We start from the raw sequence: 17,075 nt of genomic DNA, 5'->3' as shown, positions 1-17,075 counted from the left end.
TTAAAGGGCCAAACAGAAGAGTTTGTATTTTATCCAAAAGGCAAATGGGAAGCCATGGAGCTTCTAGAGGTAAACACAGCTTGACATGGTCACATTTATGCTTTAGAAATGTTAATTTGGAGATTTTGAGGAAGATGGGGTGAAGAAAGAGAGGTTGTTGTGATAGACCTAGTGAGCACTGATGAGACCTAGATTAGAGGGGTACTAATTGTTGTTTGTATTTTGTTTTCAAAGAGGACTGATGACATCAGAAAGATGATGCCATGACTTGGAAGTGAATTGGAGTTAAGTGAGGGAGGACTGTGCAAGGTCACCAGTCTCACTTTTTCCTGTGGAGCCATCTGGGTTTAGTGACCAGATATAAATCAGGAAGACTGGAGATGGCCCCCTGGTATGAGTAGAAAGAAAAACAGACAAGGGAGATGTTGAGGAAGTAGATAATATGATTGGCTATAGAGCTGGAAGTCATTTCAGACGCTATTGAACCCAATCCTATCATCTTACAGATGAGGAACCTGAGACCAAAAGAGATTATGGGGCTAGGGTCACCAGGTAGCAAGCATCAGAACTGAGATTGAGAATAAGGTTGCTTGCCTCCAAAGCTAGTGTCTCACTGTCCCATACTCTCTCCAGACTTGGTGAATGGATGAAGAATTGGCTATGGGAGCTTGAAAAAGAAAGCAAGATTTGGAGTCAGGTTAAAGAGAGAAACAGAGAGGTCAAGGAAGAAGACAGGGATTGGCAGGCAGTAATGTGGGACTGGTTGAGATTTGATAACAAAAATCTATGGTGGACCTTGTCAACATGTGTAACTCCTTCCAGTGTTATTCGGCAGTAAGGAAGTAGGAGCAGAGAAGTAGGAAAGTGGAAGTCATAGATGTGTGGGCTTTGGGAAGGGATGAGTGGCAAGAGAACAATGGGGCAAGCAGGTCAACAGTCTAGGGATATTACTAAATTGAACTACTTAATGAATAGGGTCAAGATTTTGAAGGGAAGACCAAATCATCAACAAGTATTTAAGTGCTACTATGTGCCAAGCTCTGTGCTGGATGCCAGAAGACAAACATGAAGAATGAAACAATTCTCACTTTCAAGGGGCTTACAACAGAAACAATTTAGACTGTCATTCTAAGGAATTAGCTAATCTATTTCTATCCTGAATTCATTCTACTTCCTTTGACATATTATTCATTCTAACAAACAGTTGTATTAGCTCTTCCTCACTCTCAACCTATTTTTTTTTGCACCTTTGTGCACTTGGCAAAGACCATCATCCCTCATGATCCAAATGCTTCTCCTCCACCTCCATGTCTGCTGAAATCATTCTCTTTCTTCTAAACATAGTCTAAGTACTGCCTTTTCCATGAAGCTTTCCCTTGTGCTCCAACCCTCTTCTCCCTCAAAATCAATTGCTGTCTTTTTAATTTTCTTAGAATACTTCATCTTGACTCCTCCTATGCCCTTACTTCATTGTAGCTTTATTATCATACTTAAGCATCCTTTTAGATCATGAGATCCTTATGCTCAAAGAGCTATGAAACTGTACATACCCTTTGACTCAGCAATATCATTACTATGTTTGTATCCCAAAAACATGATAAAAAAGGGAAAAGGACCCATGTGTACAAAAGCATTTATAGCAGCTCTTTTTGTAGTGGAAAAGAATTTTAAATTGAGGGGATGCCCGTCAATTGGGGAATGACTGAACAAGTTGTGGTATATAAATGTAATGGAATACGATTGTACTATAAGCAATGATGGAGGTGGATTTCAGAAAAACCTGGAAAGACTTACATTAACTGACACTAAGTGAAGTGAACAAAACCAGGAGAATATTGTACACACTAACAGCCACATTGTGTGATGATCAACTTTGGTAGCCTGAGCTCTTCTCAGCCATACAATGATCCAAGACAATTCCAAAAGACTCATGATGGAAAATGCTATCCAAATCCAGAGAAAGAACTAAGAAGTCTGAATGCAGATCAAAGCATATTATTTTCTCTTTTTTCATTTCTCATGGTTTTTCCCTTTTTTCTGATTCTTCTTTACAAAATGACTAATGTGGAAATATTATTGTATATATGATTATATACATGATATATATGATTATATATGATATATATGATTGTACATGTATAGCCTATACGAGATTGCTTGCCATCTTGTGGAGGGGGGAAGGAGAAAAAATTTGGAATTCAAACTCTTATAAAATTTAATGTTGAAAACTAAAATAATACTACTAATAATAAATAGATCATATTTATTTTTGTTATGCCCAGTACTGAACATCAGTCCATACACAGAGTAAGTGCTTAAGAAGACTTTGTTGAATAGTGAAAGGAAACAGGTGAGACAAATGCACAAAGGAACAATTGGGAATAAATCAGAGGGATAGCAGTAATCATAAACCAGGTTGGGATTTAGCTCCTGCAATTGTTAATATCCCACAAGCCAGACAGAACTGATTTTGGATGCTTGAACTACCACACAACAGGACTATATATTTCCTTAGCTTGAGCAGTGGAAGGAAATGGATCAGGCAGTGGGTATATGACAGTATACCACTGACTGCTCATGAAATGTGCCATCAGCCCAGAATTCAGCTCCTGTTAAGCACTGAAACTTCAGATAAGAATATCAGCCTTTGAAGGGGGCTACCATATAGTCCAGCCAAACCTGGAGAAGAATCCCTTCTGTAATCCCTGATGAATGGTCATTCAGCTTTTATTGAAAGCCTCTAGTGAGAGAGGGTGAAGTCAATATGCCTCTAGCTGCAGGCATTTGCATCAAGCCTAAATTTGTTTTTCTAATATATTCACCCTTTGCTTCTGGTTCTGGCCTCTGTGGCTTAAGAATCACAATCCTTCTTCCATATGACAACATTTCTTAAGTACTTAAAGACGCTGACCATGTCCTTTCCTAAGTCTTCTCCAGGCTAAACATATCCAGTTCCTTTAACTAAGTCATTCTATGACATGGATGTCAAGGCCTGTTATCATTCTGATTGTTCTCTTCCTGGCACTATTATCCAGTTAATCCTTCTTAGAATTAATACCAAGCATATACCCCATTAATCCAGATTTAATCTTACCAGTTGCTCAAGGCAGAGAAAAAAATGATCTCTTTTATCCTGGACACTATGTCTTTCTTACCACAGCCTAAGATTAAATTAATTTTTTTGGCTATCATATCACTTTGTTGGCTCATGATGAGCTTGCCATTCACTAACACGTTCAGATACTTTTGAGATTGGAATCTAGCTGTGATTTTCCTATCTTGGAAATTGATGTTTATTATAGAAGGAAGATTATTCTTTACATCCAGAACTTCAAAGTATATAAGATGATAGTTTGTTAACATTTTCATCTGACAGGTGTTCTCATCATGAAGTCAAGAAATATTTACTTATTTATTGGAATTTGCACCCTATTTCAAAAAATGATTTTCACTTACGTTAAACATAATATAAAACAGAACAATTAACAATAGCAACAGTTAAAAATTAAAAGAAATAGAGGAATGCATGTTATCGAGCACATAAGATTAATTATGATAGTTGGGCATCAAGTTTAATTCTGAGTTTTTGGATAACTATATCGGATGACTTCAGCTTGCACCTTTTCTGACTGATACTGGAAAAGAATGTGAAAAAATGGAATAAATTATCTATAAGTTGGTGCTATTTATTAGTGGGTTTATAAGCTAAATTTTCTTTTTGCTATTGAAGAAAGAGCTTGCACCACAGAGAACACTGCAACATCTCCAAGCCAGATCCAGAAGCCATTATCATTGTGATTCCACCTTTGACTAAAGGTGGGGACAAGCAATTGGAGAAAGAAGTATTCTTTAAGTTACTATGGCTTCATTTTGGATAGCAAAGAGAGAATTTAGGTTCCTGTAGTCATCTTGGATAAAAGAATAGCCCAGATTCTGCTAGGCAGACAGATTTACCTTGATCCTTAAAAACCGATTTAAGTAATATCCACATTTTGGATGTGGATTGTCTCAGGTTAGCCTCATCAGCAGTTTAGGAACTCTCCAGGAGGATTTTTTATGCAAACAAATGGAAAGAAGGGAGAAACTCCTAAAACCTATATGAATCGAAGCACTCCTGAAGGAGCCTTTGGCATGGACACATTTAGAAATCTTTTCCTTCTCCTATCTCCCTTCCTTTCACTGGCACCAAAGACAGTGTTTTGATCTCCTTGAAGAGATTACAACTAGTTCCAGGATTCTTTATAGCCCCTAATTCACTTTGCTCATTTATGAAATACCCATTTATACCTCTGTGACTAGAAAGTCTGTTCTCTCATTGTGAATGGCTTTTTTCATTATTGATTGATTTCCTTTAAAATAGAATTTTACCAAATAGGCTTTATTATTTACCTAGATCTATTAAATTTACTCTCCTTTTCTGATTTAATTCTAGAACACTCTTGTCTAACAGCAAAAACAATTTAACTACTTACAGGCAATTGGAAGACTACACAAAATACACTGGACTAAATTAGGTTTCTGCAGCCGCTTAAGATATATAATTCTTTTAAAAAATTCAGGTAATTGAATCATCCAGACCATTGACGTAGGAATGAGATGAAAAAGAAACAGTACCTTCTAATTCTCATGCTAGTTGTTAAAATAAAATGGATTACAATTATGTCTTATAGAAATTTACTATTTGACTTGTATATAGGTTGCTTTTTATAGATTTGCTTGCATATTGTCTCCCCTGTTAGATTGTAAACTCCTTGAGGGCAGAGGCTATCTTTTGCTGTTGTATCCCTAGCCCAGTGCCTGACACATAATAGGCACTTAATAAGTTATTATTGATTAAAAGTTTATTGATTGATAGACACTGAAGAGTGAAGACTTTTAATTAGGATGGGGGTACAAAAAAGGTTAGATGTATTATTACTTATTTGAAGAAACTGACTTACTTGGAAGATAAATTGCACCTTTCCAAGTGCAGAGAATGATTTTATTCAGGTCTTAAGCCACTGTGGGATCCATTTAAGAAGAAAATGCTTTTATTGAATCCAAAAACAATTATACGAATCACTCTGAACTTTAAGAAACTTTACAAAATAATTTTTAAAATATTACTGTCAAAAATAACAGATTAAAAAATTAACTTCACATTGAAATTCCCTGTTTTTGTTTTACAACTCAAAATAAGTGAGATTTTTGTAGCTTTTCTCTGCCCTTGTGCAAGCCTCATTTGCTAAACTTCAAATGACGTAGTTTTACCAAAGGAGTAATGGCTGTTATAATGGCCCATTTTGTGTTAGTACGCTTGAGGAGACTGTGCAACTAAACTCAGAGGCTGAAAGGGAGCAGATATGATTGTAATACTGAGAGAATACAGTGGCCTTTCTAATAAGACCCTATCCGTTACTGTATTTAAACCTGGAAAGTCATTTCCATCATTGTTGGTATATGTGGGATTGTCCCTTTGTGAGTCTACAGACTACAGTCTACACTCACTCAGTGACACAGATTGGGGAGACAGGGAGAAAGATGCCAGAGGGCCATGGTGGAGGTGGGAGAGGTGGTTTGTGGTCAAAAGAGATGGTTTGGGGTCCTAGATGTTGACCCTGCTCTGTGTGTGTGTGAATGTTAATTAATGAAACAAATTCTAGGAAGGCAGCCAGGAGAGCTATGCCAATATATGAGTTAGTTATGACTAGGGTGGTGTAGTACACCAGAGTCTAGGCAACATCAACATTATTGGGGGAGGAGTTGGTGGAGTCTTTGTGTCCTCAGGTCTAGCAAAAACTGAAGCTGCAGACCTATTAGAAGCACCTCACCTTAGGGCATGCCCTCCCCCCCCTCCCGTGGATTAGAACCGGAACATTTTGTTTAGTTTGTTTCTCTTTGCTGTTTTTTTTTTTGATGGTAACACCATAAATAAAACAACCCTGTTGATCCCACCTTACAGATGGGAACTGAGTAGGTATATGCTGAAATGAGTGACAATTTTTTAAAATTTTCAAGCAGATGCTCGTGCTGGATAGATACAGTGTGAGATACTGAATTATTCTTGTAACCAGCAATTCCAGATCAGAGGTAATTCAAAAGAGAACATGTGTACCATTTAAACCCTGACATCACCAGGGTTCTTCTCTGTGGACTCACAAATCCTGGCCTGTCTGAACATGGAGAAAAGATGAAACAACCACTCGCCTACCTGGGGCAATTTCAAAGAGGTGCTTCCCTGGTTCCTCAGGATTTGGAAGGAGCTCAGTCACCTGATTCCCTTGTAGTGGAATAAATCCCTAAAGTGGACACAAAAACACAAACATAAAAGGGTATAAGGAGGAGGAAAGAACAGAATAATGACCAGTCACCAAGAAGGGGGCTGAAGGTTCAGGGCCACAGTATGACTGGCTCAGTGTTTCCTATATTCTGTGAGATAGAAGGCTTACATGAAAGAAGATTAAAAATAGTTTGAGAAATTAGTCATCAATACCCAGTACCTACAATTAAAAACTCAGCTCCATAATTTTACAGATGGGGATAATGGGCTGAATGAGATGAAGTGATTTGCCTAAGGGTCGCATAGCTAGTGGGGTCTGACTAGCAGTGAAAAATTAGTGATGATGATGACTATGGTGTATCTAAAGGCACAGTGAATACAGACTGGATTTGGAGTCAGGAAGACCTGAGTTCAACCCTGTATCAGTCACTACTTAGCTTCGTGACCCTGGAACAGTCATTAAATGCTGCCAGTCTCAGTTTCCTCATCTGTAAAATTGGGATAACAATTTAATCCTTACAACAACTCTCAAAGGTTTGCTGTGAGGATCAAAAAAGATAACAAAGGTAAAGTGCTGTACCTCATAGTCCTCTATAAATGATGATGGTGCCTTCTGATAACAGTGACACCTTTCAGTTCTCAGATAGAGGTGGTCTGTTTCTACAAATCCACCTCAAAGGGCCAGCATACCTCTTGGACCCCTTTAAACAGTTCAGTTGCCAGTTTTAATCAACAATAATCTCCATACAACAGCAACAATCTGGTTTTCCTTCATCGATATACATATTAGAAACTAAATATCATCCAGACCCTTTCATTCTTCTTTATTGGATAGTCATTTACACTGTCCTATCTGTGAAGAGAATTTCTAAATTTGTTTATAAAAAGCTTTGGAAATGAGACCTACAAAAGGAAGGGTGCCACTGCAGGTTGGGCCTAGCAATTCCAATTAAGTCTCTTTTTGGATTGTCATTACCTTCACAAACCTTACTTACATATATACCCGGTTACACTGTCCTGTAATTTAATGACAATCAATAAATCAATAAATATTCATTGAGTACTTACTATATGCCTAGAACTGAGCTTGGTGCTGGGGATGTAGAAACAAAAATGGGGAGGGGAAAAAAAGAGTTGAAAAAAAGAAAAGGAGCAATTTCTATTCTCAAGGACCTTATGGTCTATCATGGCAAAATGGCAAATATAAACACTTACTTTTCGCAAATGAGCAGGAAGAGCCCTCTTGTAGCCTTTGGAATCTTATGCTTTAGGAAAGCAAGGATACCACATTTTTCTTCCTAACTGTATTTATTGCCTTCTTTGCTCCTAGTTATACCTTTCAAAATCATAGATTTTTGCAGAAATGCTTTAATTGAAGAAATTAAAGTAATAACCCAAAGATCCAGCTGGTAAGAATTGTCATTCAATCAGGTTCTTCCTTTCTTCCTAACACAGAAATGACTAAGAAGAAATGTGTGGTAGCAACCCTTAGGCTTTGTTGGGAGGTTAAGTTATAATTCATCACTGAGTCATTGAAAGAAAGTAAGGTTGTATCTCTGGCTCCAATCCTGAGTGGGCCAGGATTCCCCATCTATAAAACGGAACTAACAACAGTGGCCTCTTCAAAGTGTTAAGATAAAGAATGGTAACAATCTCAAATCATGACAGGCAGTATATCACAGAGGAAGCTGTAGTGAATAAAACCCCAAGAGACAGAGTTTCCAGGTAATTAATAATCAACTTATTCTCCTTGCTATTAGTGTAACCCTAAGCAAGTCCCTTTGCCTCTTTGGTCCTCAGTATTCCCATCTGTAAAATAAGAGAGTTGGATTAGATGACCTCTATGGTGTCTTCCTGTTCTAAATCTATGATCTTTTGTATGGAAAATCCATCTTGCTCATAGTAGTGATGAGTAGTGCTCATTTTGTTTCCAAAATACATTTCTTTATGCTACGTGACACAGTGGATAGAGCACCAGGTCTGGAGTCAGGAAGACTCATATTCCTGAATTCAAATCTGGCCTTAGACACTTACTAGCTGTGTGAACCTGGACAAGTCACTTAACCCTGTTTACCTTAGTTCCTCATCTGTAAAATGAGCTAGAGAAGGAAATGGCAAACCAGTCCAATATCTTTGCCAAGAAAACTATAAATGGGGTCATGAAGAGTTGGACATAACTGAAAAATGACTGCAAAACAACAACAGATGTTTTCTGACTGTAAATAATAAATCATTCTGGTGTTTCAGAACATACAACAGCTGTTCTTTGTGTCTCATTCATTTTTTAATCTAAATCTTTATTGTTCCATCATTTTTACTATGTACATGGCCTTGTCACTAGCAGGCAGTCAATGAATGTTAGCTGAATGGACAAGTTCATGGATAATTCAAGTCAAATAAGTGCAGAGTCTTCATTTGAAGTTCAAGATTCAAGTTTTAAGAGTCTTCTTTTCTCTTATTTCATGTGTTTTCTTATTGCCATTCGAGTATCTCTGACTTCTAAGCTGACTTGCTTTTGTTTGACTATGAGAATTATGTCAACATCAGCAACACAAGAGCAGATTTACAAAGACTGAAGTGGAATTTGACACCTCATTTAACCCAAATGGGGTCACAAAGAATTGGACATGCCTGAATATGACTGAACAACAATGACTGACTCTAACATATCCAACAAGTACTTGTCCACCTTCTACAGGATGACCTCAAAGGATTGGAAACACCAACGATTTTGGACAATTTTTTTTTATGGAGGGGGAATGCAGGGCAATTGGGGTTAAATGACTTGCCCAAGGTCACATGGCTAGTTTTTTGTATTAAGTGTCGAGGTCAGATTTGAACTCAGGTCCTTCTCACTCCAGGGACAGTGCTCTATTCACTGTACCACCTAGCCACCTTAAGGACATTTCTAATTGTAAGGAAGTTGTTGTTGACATCAAATTTAATGTGCCTTTTTAAAACGTCCAAACATTGCTCTTGGTCCTGGATCTGGGGCTATTAACAGCCAATTCTTTGGATCCGTCTAGTTCTGAATCCATCTGATTGTATTATTACCTGATCCAAATCTTTCTATCTTCACCAAAATAGTATGTTTTTTTTACTCTATCTGGGAAATTATATCCATAGCCTTCTCCTTATGTACTACTACATCTTTAGTAATCCTATCAAAAAATGAAATGAGGTAAGTCTGGAATGGCCTGTTCTTGATGAAACCATGTTGGCTCTTTATAATTACTACTTCCATTTCTAAATGGAACTATGTCTTTGATGATATGTCCTAAAATCCAGTAGAATTCAACCCAATTCAGGAAGCATTTATTTATCACATACTATATGTTAGGGATGCAAAGACAACAATGAAACTGGTCCCTGTCCTCAAAGAGCTTGCATTTTATATGGGGGAGAGGGATGGGTAACATGTGCACAGTAAAGTGAAGATAAAATTCTCTAGTGCATTGGGTAATTCCTCTATGAATGCTTATTGGAGGGCATGATTTGCACAGGAAGAGAATTGTGGATTGACTACATTCTGCAGAGGTTTGAATCCGCATTCATGAGAACATATATCTGATGAAGAATTGAAGTAAGTCCTCCTAATGGAAGGATGTTGCTGCTGATTTACCATCATTTTGAGTAACTTTCTATTAGTGGCAGGTACACACAGGAACATTCATGCTCTTTCACCCAACCTCCCTTGTGACTTACCTGCATGTATCTGTAAAATTTCTTTCTGGACTTAAGGGTCCCACAGGTAGAATAGAAATGGATTTTTTTTCTTATTGTAAAACTAATTGACTCCTATGAGGATATGCTCTGAACCTTGCCTCATTAACCCTAATGCCAAATGGGTTAGAACCAACCAACAAAGGGGCATGGAAATGGAAATAAAGAGCAAATCTTTGAGTCCAAATGGTATAGTCCAATTTGAAAAAGGCTTTTCCTGCAAGTATGGAACTATTGTGTTATGCATCCTTAAACAGGCTTTCAAAATAACTGAACTTGGTGCAAAAGCACCCTAGAAATGACAATCAAAGGATAAGCACCAAGGAATCCAGAGGGAATGAAAATCACCACAATACCTCTTAGCTTACAAAATGCGCTCTAGCCTGTTATTCAGTTGTGTTTGACTGTCTGTGAATCCACGGACCACACTGTCCATTGGTATTTCTTGGCTAAGATACTAGAGTGGTTTGCCATTTGCTACTCCAGTAGAGTAAGGCAAAGAGGGTTAAGTGCCTTGCCCAGGGTCATGCAGCTAGTGAGACCAGATGAACTCTGGAAAACGAGTCTCCTTGATGCCAGGTGTGGTGCTTTATGCACTATGACGCTACCTAGCTGTTCTATCCTTATAGCTAATATCCTCTTTTAACAAGAAGATGAAGTAACCACACAAGTCTAATTCAACATCTGTGTGGTACATAGACATATAACTTCCTTTACTTTGCAGCTTTAGAGGTTTCACAGTGATCAGTGCCAGATGACTTTAGAAGAGATGCTTTTGATGGTTCTGCTGTTGTGTCATTGAGGGAGGAACATGTTTAACAGCTGATCAGCATGGTGATATGGGATGCACTTTTTTTACCCTTAGGATCATATTAGACACAACCTACCTAATCAGCCATAGTAACAGGAATGATTCTTGGTCTGGTTCTTTAATTGCATAGCACATTGAAGGTGTCCTTTAACTCATAGTGTGGGTCCCCCAGAGAAGGCTAACAGAGGTTCAAGGTACTCCACAGGTCCATATTCACTCAAAGCCATAGCTCATGAGTCCTTAAGACATTTGCCTACCTTTAATTGTCAGCTGAGTAAAGATACACTTAAATTAAAGTTCAAAGCTAAGGCATTTAATAAAATAACATAGTAAGAAAAGTATCAATATAATATTTTCCTCATAAACTGGGAGTACAGTCTCCCATAAACGTGCATCCCATCAAACAGGAAAGGCACACACAGAAGAAGCATGTGTCTAGGGTGCCCACGTAAGGGGAAGATCACAATCTGACTCTGCAGATACCTCCTGATACTGTCCTCACTTGCTCCCCCTGGGAAAATTCTTTGCAAGTGTATTTTCCTGGAGTCTGTTTCACCAGATGCAGGTCGCATAACCTCTACTGGCTAATGATTTCCTAGTCACAGTCTCTGAGTGACGCCTCCAGGCACAGCTCTGCTGCACACATACATGACTCTGGAATGTTGGAATTCTCTTTGGTTCCAGCATCTGGCTTCAGCAAAAGGCCTTGGCTATAGGCCTTAAGGATATGGAACAAGGGGCAGCAGTGTCTCTACACTTGAGGTCATAGGGTGTGTTTGACTTTTTCATGAGGACAGTGGACTTTGCCATACTCTTTCAGTTCAGAGACCAAAGGCTTTTCTTCTTCTTTTTTTTTAAAGATCTTTTAGAAAAACAGTCCTTCTTGCTTCTGCCATGGGAGCAGCAAGAGCTTCCCTTAGGAGAACAGGGGAAAAAAGCAAACAAAACACCCCAGAACTTCTTGGCTTTTTTCCTTGATGAGTGAATTGTTTTGTCTCTTTCAGAGTCTTATATACAAGGCCTCTCTTCTATGACTAGAGAGTCTTTGCTTCAGGCACTAAGTTCTTTAGAGCAGAGAAAAAAGACACTCTTTGCCAAGTTGCTAGAACCCTCAGGCTCCTCTGTCTTTTGAACTGCTTATCACATCCTGGTCCAAGGGCTTGAGTCTCTGAAGGAGACCTTTCATTATTTTTGGTAAACTTTCCCTGTACCTGCTATAGCCCAGCATTAAAACTTTTGTCCTCCTGACTCTAAGCCTAGCAATTATCTACCCACTGTATCACCTGTCTCTAACTTCCCCCAGTTCCATAAAATTCCTTCTACTCTTCCATGTGGTTGAATGGATGGTTGTTGGAAAAGGTGCATGTGTGTGTGTATGTGTGTGTGTGTGTGTGCATGTACACACACACAGAGTTAAACTCAGAGCTCAAGGTTGTTACCTCACTTGATCACATTCTTGACCTTTCATACATATGTACGCCTATCCAAAGGATGAAGCCTTTGAGTTTACTCTTATACTAGCAAAGAAGAACTCTTGTAGCCAACATAAGCAAAGAGTAAGAGCAGACAGAAAAGTATTCTGAATGTGTTGTTATTGTCTTGCATTTCTTCTCAAAGTGTGAATGGAAAAGATTGAGATATGACTGGAGAAGTCACCTTATGAATGACTCGGTGGGTCCAAATCCTGTTGTTCAATATGGGGTGATGTGCTGAGTGATGAGAAGCCTGAAAAGTCTCATTATCTCTTCAGGCCATCCTTACCTGCACCATTTTTTCAGGCTGAATGTTTGTGTAAAGCTGATAAGGAGCAAAGGAGACAGCTTAGATAAGACTCCTGTCTACAGGTCCCTTAAACTCAAGTGCAGTAAGTGTAGACCCATCATCAGAATTCCAGTGTGTGGCTGCCTGAAGAGCAAATAACTGATATGGAGCCATGACTGCTGCTACTACAGGGAGATAAGATGGGACTAGGGTATCCCTATCTTTTATTTGGAGCTTTTCCTGACATTCCAGCTTCTGAAGTCCTCCATCTCCCCCCCCCCCCAAAAGATGGCGGAGTAGAAGCACAAACTTAGTGTGGGCTCTGGCTCCCCCCACCTCTAATACATGTAAAAAATGACTCTAAAGAAACTTAAGAGCTACAGAACGCAGAACCCACAAAAAGACAGAGAGAAACAAATCTCCCACTGAAGGCAGCCTGGCAGGTGGACAGGAAGGCTCTATTGCACTGAGCTGGGAACTGAGAGCAGTCCTTCATGAGCCATGTTGTTCTGGCTTCAGAGCGGCCCCGACCAGCGGTGGCCAGAGCAGACTGCAGGAGAGTGAGTCACCAGCAGCTGTGGTGGTTTCCAGACATCTCAAGTCATAAACACCAAAGATAAAGTAAAAGGTTAGTGTGGAACTCTTTTGGAACAGGAGAGACAGAAGGGCATGGTCTGGCCTCTGTCCACAGGGCAAGAAGGAGCAGAGGCATGGCGGCTGTGCATCCCTGCTGTTTGGCTGTCTCAGGAGCTCCTGGCATGCAGATTGTAGGGGGACCAAGTGACCATTCAGAGGGTAATCACTTTTGCTTTAACTTGCTTGGATCTGGATCATGGTCTTGGGTGGTGGTCCTGGGGTGTGTGGCCACTGAGCCAGAGCTTGTGGGGGCTATAGATAGGGAACCCTCCTAGTAGCTCTGGCAGCTGCAAAAACCCTAGCGATTTGGGACAAAGCTCTCTCCATTCTGTAAGCAGAGTTCTACTCTGGCAAAGAGCTCAAAAGTCAAATAATTGGCTGCCAATGTGAGCAAGCAATGGAAGCAAAACAGATAGAATCCTTTTTTGGGGACAAAAAGGATCAAGGCATGGAGTGGGAGGAAGACAGTGAAGTTAGAATCCCTGCATCAAAATCCTCCAAGAAAAATATGAATTGGCTACAAGCTCAAGAAGGATTTTGAAAACCAAGTAAGAGAAGTGGAGGAAAAATTGGGAAAAGAAAAGAGAATGATGCAAGAAAATCATGAAAAGCAAGTCAACAGCCTGTTAAAGGAGACCCAAAAATACACTGAAGAAAAAAAAAACAACTTAAAAAACATAATAACTCAAATGACAAAAGAGGCCCAAAAAACCAGTGAGGAGAAGAATGCCTTAAAAAGCTGAATTTGCCAGATGGAAAAGGAATTTCAAAAGGTCACTGAAGAGAATAACTCCTTCAAAATTAGATTGGAGCAAATGGAAGCTAGTGACTTTATGAGAAATCAAGATACTATAAAACAGATCTAAACAAATGAAAAAAAAATAGAAGGCAATGTGAAATATATCATTGGAAAAACCACTGACCTGGAAAATAGACACAGGAGAGATAATTTAAAAATTATTGGACTACCTGGAAGCCATGATCAAAAACAGAGCCTAGACACCATCTTTCAAGAAATTCTCAAGCAAAATTGTCCTGATATTCTAGAACCAGATGGCAAAATAGAAATTGAAAGGATTTACCAATCACCTCTTGAAAAAGATTCCAAAAAGAAAACTCCTAGGAATATTATTGCCAAATTCCACAGTTCTCAGGTCAAGGAGAAAATACTGTAAGCAGTCAGGGAGAAACAATTTGAGTACTGTGGAAACACAATCAGGATAACATAAGACCTAGCATCTTCTACATTAAGGGATCGAAGGGCTTGAAATGATATTCTGGAGGTCAAAGGAACTAGGACTAAAAGCAAGAATCACCTATCCAGAAAAAACTGAGTATAATGCTATAGGGGAAAATATGGTCATTCAATGAAATAGAGGATTTTCAAGAATTCTTGATGAAAAACCAGAGTTGAACAGAAAATTTGACTTTGGACTAGAAGAAGCAAGAGAAGCATGAGAAGGTAAACAGGAAAAAGAAGTCATAAGGGACTTATTAAAGTTGAACTATTTACATTCCTACATGGAAAAATGATAACTGTAACACATAAAACTTTTCTCAGTATGAGGATTGTTGAAGGGAACATATATGTATATATATATGTGTGTGTATACATACATATAGATATATGTATAGGAGGGTATATGTGTATATAAATATATATGTGTGTGGGCATATATATATTCATGTATACATAGAGGGCACAGGATGAGTTGAATATGATGGGATGATATCTAAAAAATAAAATTAAGAGGTGAGAGAGGAATTAATTGGGAGAAGGAGAAATGGAAAGATAGATTAGGGTAAATTATCTCATATAAAAGAGGTAAGAGAAAATTATTACAATGGAGGGGAAGAGCAGGAAGGTGAAAGGGAATGGGACAACCTTATTCTCATTGAATTTGGCTTAAGGAGGGAACAACATACACACTCAATTGGGTATTTTACCCTACAGGAAAATAGGGGGGTAGGGGATAAGAGGGGGGGTGATAGAAGGGAGGGCAGATTGGGGGACAGGGTAGTTAGAAGCAAACATTTTTGAAAAGGGATAGGGTTGAAGGAGAAAATAGAATAAATGGGGGGGCGGGATAGGATGGGGGGAAATATAGTTAGTCTTTCACAATATAACTACTATGGAAGTGATTTGGGTAACTACATATGTATAACCTATATTGAATTGCTTATCTTCCTTGTGGGGGGGGTGAGGAGGGAAGGAGAGAAAAAAATCTGGAACTCAAAAGTTTTAAAAACAAATGTTTTAAAAAAATTTGTTTTTTTACATGCAACTGGTAAATAAGACATACAGGCACTGGGGTATAGAAATCCATCTTACCCTACTAGAAAGTTGGGGGAGGGTGATGGCAGAGGATATAAGAGAGAACAAATTGGGGGAAGGGGTATTTGATAGGCTTGCTATTTTGGGGTGGGAGTAGGGGAAAGATGGGGAGAAAAAATTATAACTCAAAATCTTGTGGAAATGAATGTTGAAAACTAAAAATAAATAAATAAAAATTTAAAAATATCATTATACCTTGGATGTTGTCTTACCAGGTCGAAATAACTCAAGAATCTCAATCCCTTATTCTATACATTATGAGAAAGTTGTTTTAATGTACCTCAAGATTTCATTCATTTTAATTTTGGCTATCATATCATACTCTTGACTCATGGTTATTTTAGTCCACCAAAACCCCCTGATATTTCTTTCATGATCTATTGGGTAGCCCCTCCTTCTATATCCTATGCTTCTGAAGTTGATTTTTTCAACCTAGATCTTACATATTGTTTATTAAATTTCATCTTATAACATTTGGTCTCATGATATCTTTTAACATTCCCATACATGGTCTTCATACTCCAGCCAAACCTTCATCAGCCATCACCAAACTATCACCTCCTACTCCTTCAAAGTCCTTGTGACCTCAGGCCTCTCTATCCCTTTGTTCACATTGTTCTCTATCCCTAGGATATCCTTCTCTTTGTCTTCACCTGGTGAATTCTTCCTCATTCTTTAATATTCACTTCAAATACTAACTCTTCTAGCAAATCATCCTGATCTTTCCTGCTCAGTAAAGACTTTCCTCCTCAGAATTCAGATATAATTGAATTTTGTTCTGCCACTCTCTAATTTATTATGTAAAACTGTTTATTATAATTGTCTTTATTGGTATTTTATCTCCTATTAGCCTGCTAACTACTTCAAAGACAGAGCTCATAGCTGAAAATAGTAAGCTCATCGGTACTTTGGACATTTATTGTTCAGGGATGGCGATACGTATGTCAACATGCCTAGGGGTCATTTTTCCAGTCTTCAGAGCTATGCAGAACCTCTGATGATGGTTAGATGTTTTAAATTTTCTGTTATTTATTTTCATCAGCTTTTCCATGTATATGTGTATGTGTGCTTGCATGAATACTTGTGTTGTTTCTGCTATTTACTCAGATGTAATATGTTATTCCATAGAGATTTGGGCTGATTTAATTCATCATTACATTAGCTCCCAGCCAGGTCAGTAATGCAGCCTAAGTGACTGATGTGCACGGACACATCAATTTGTCTACATTTAGTACTTCTTCCTTCCCAAGGATGGTCGCCATCCCAATCAATAGAATCTCCCTTTCTGAGCTTTTTTCCCCTATCTGTCCTTACTCCTATTAGTTCATTAGCTGTGTGTTTTGTTGAATGTCAATAAGACAAGAAAGCAGTGTGAAACCATTAACCACAGGGTACATAGGCATGTTGGTTTTGAAAGCCAATGACCAGGTGTGATAGTAATGGCAATTAAAGATTCCCCTGTATTGGTTTGGTTTTCAAATTGATTGTGTTAAAACCCAGAGCTTGTTAATCCCACCTGTGGGATGGGCTTGTTGATGTGAAAAGAAAGT

The 17,075-nt window shown here is 38.5% G+C and overlaps 1 protein-coding gene across 2 annotated transcripts in view; it reads right to left on the bottom strand.

Annotated features, from left to right (window-relative positions):
• The window catches only part of ARHGAP22 (Rho GTPase activating protein 22), a 424,298-nt gene that overhangs the window by 267,752 nt on the left and 139,471 nt on the right, over window positions 1-17,075 (bottom strand). For both annotated transcript variants that reach the window (XM_069067251.1, XM_069067252.1), the window contains exon 4: window positions 6,191-6,278. In XM_069067251.1, coding sequence (XP_068923352.1) covers window positions 6,191-6,278 — 88 coding nt within the window. The remainder of the gene's footprint in view (window positions 1-6,190; window positions 6,279-17,075) is intronic.

This window comes from Petaurus breviceps, unplaced genomic scaffold (assembly GCF_028583685.1).
Source record: "Petaurus breviceps papuanus isolate PSGF00001 unplaced genomic scaffold, PetGlider_PUasm1.0 90740, whole genome shotgun sequence".
Lineage (NCBI taxonomy): Eukaryota > Metazoa > Chordata > Mammalia > Diprotodontia > Petauridae > Petaurus > Petaurus breviceps.
Note: the sequence above shows the minus strand (reverse complement) of the source record. Positions and strands in the feature narration are given on the sequence as shown.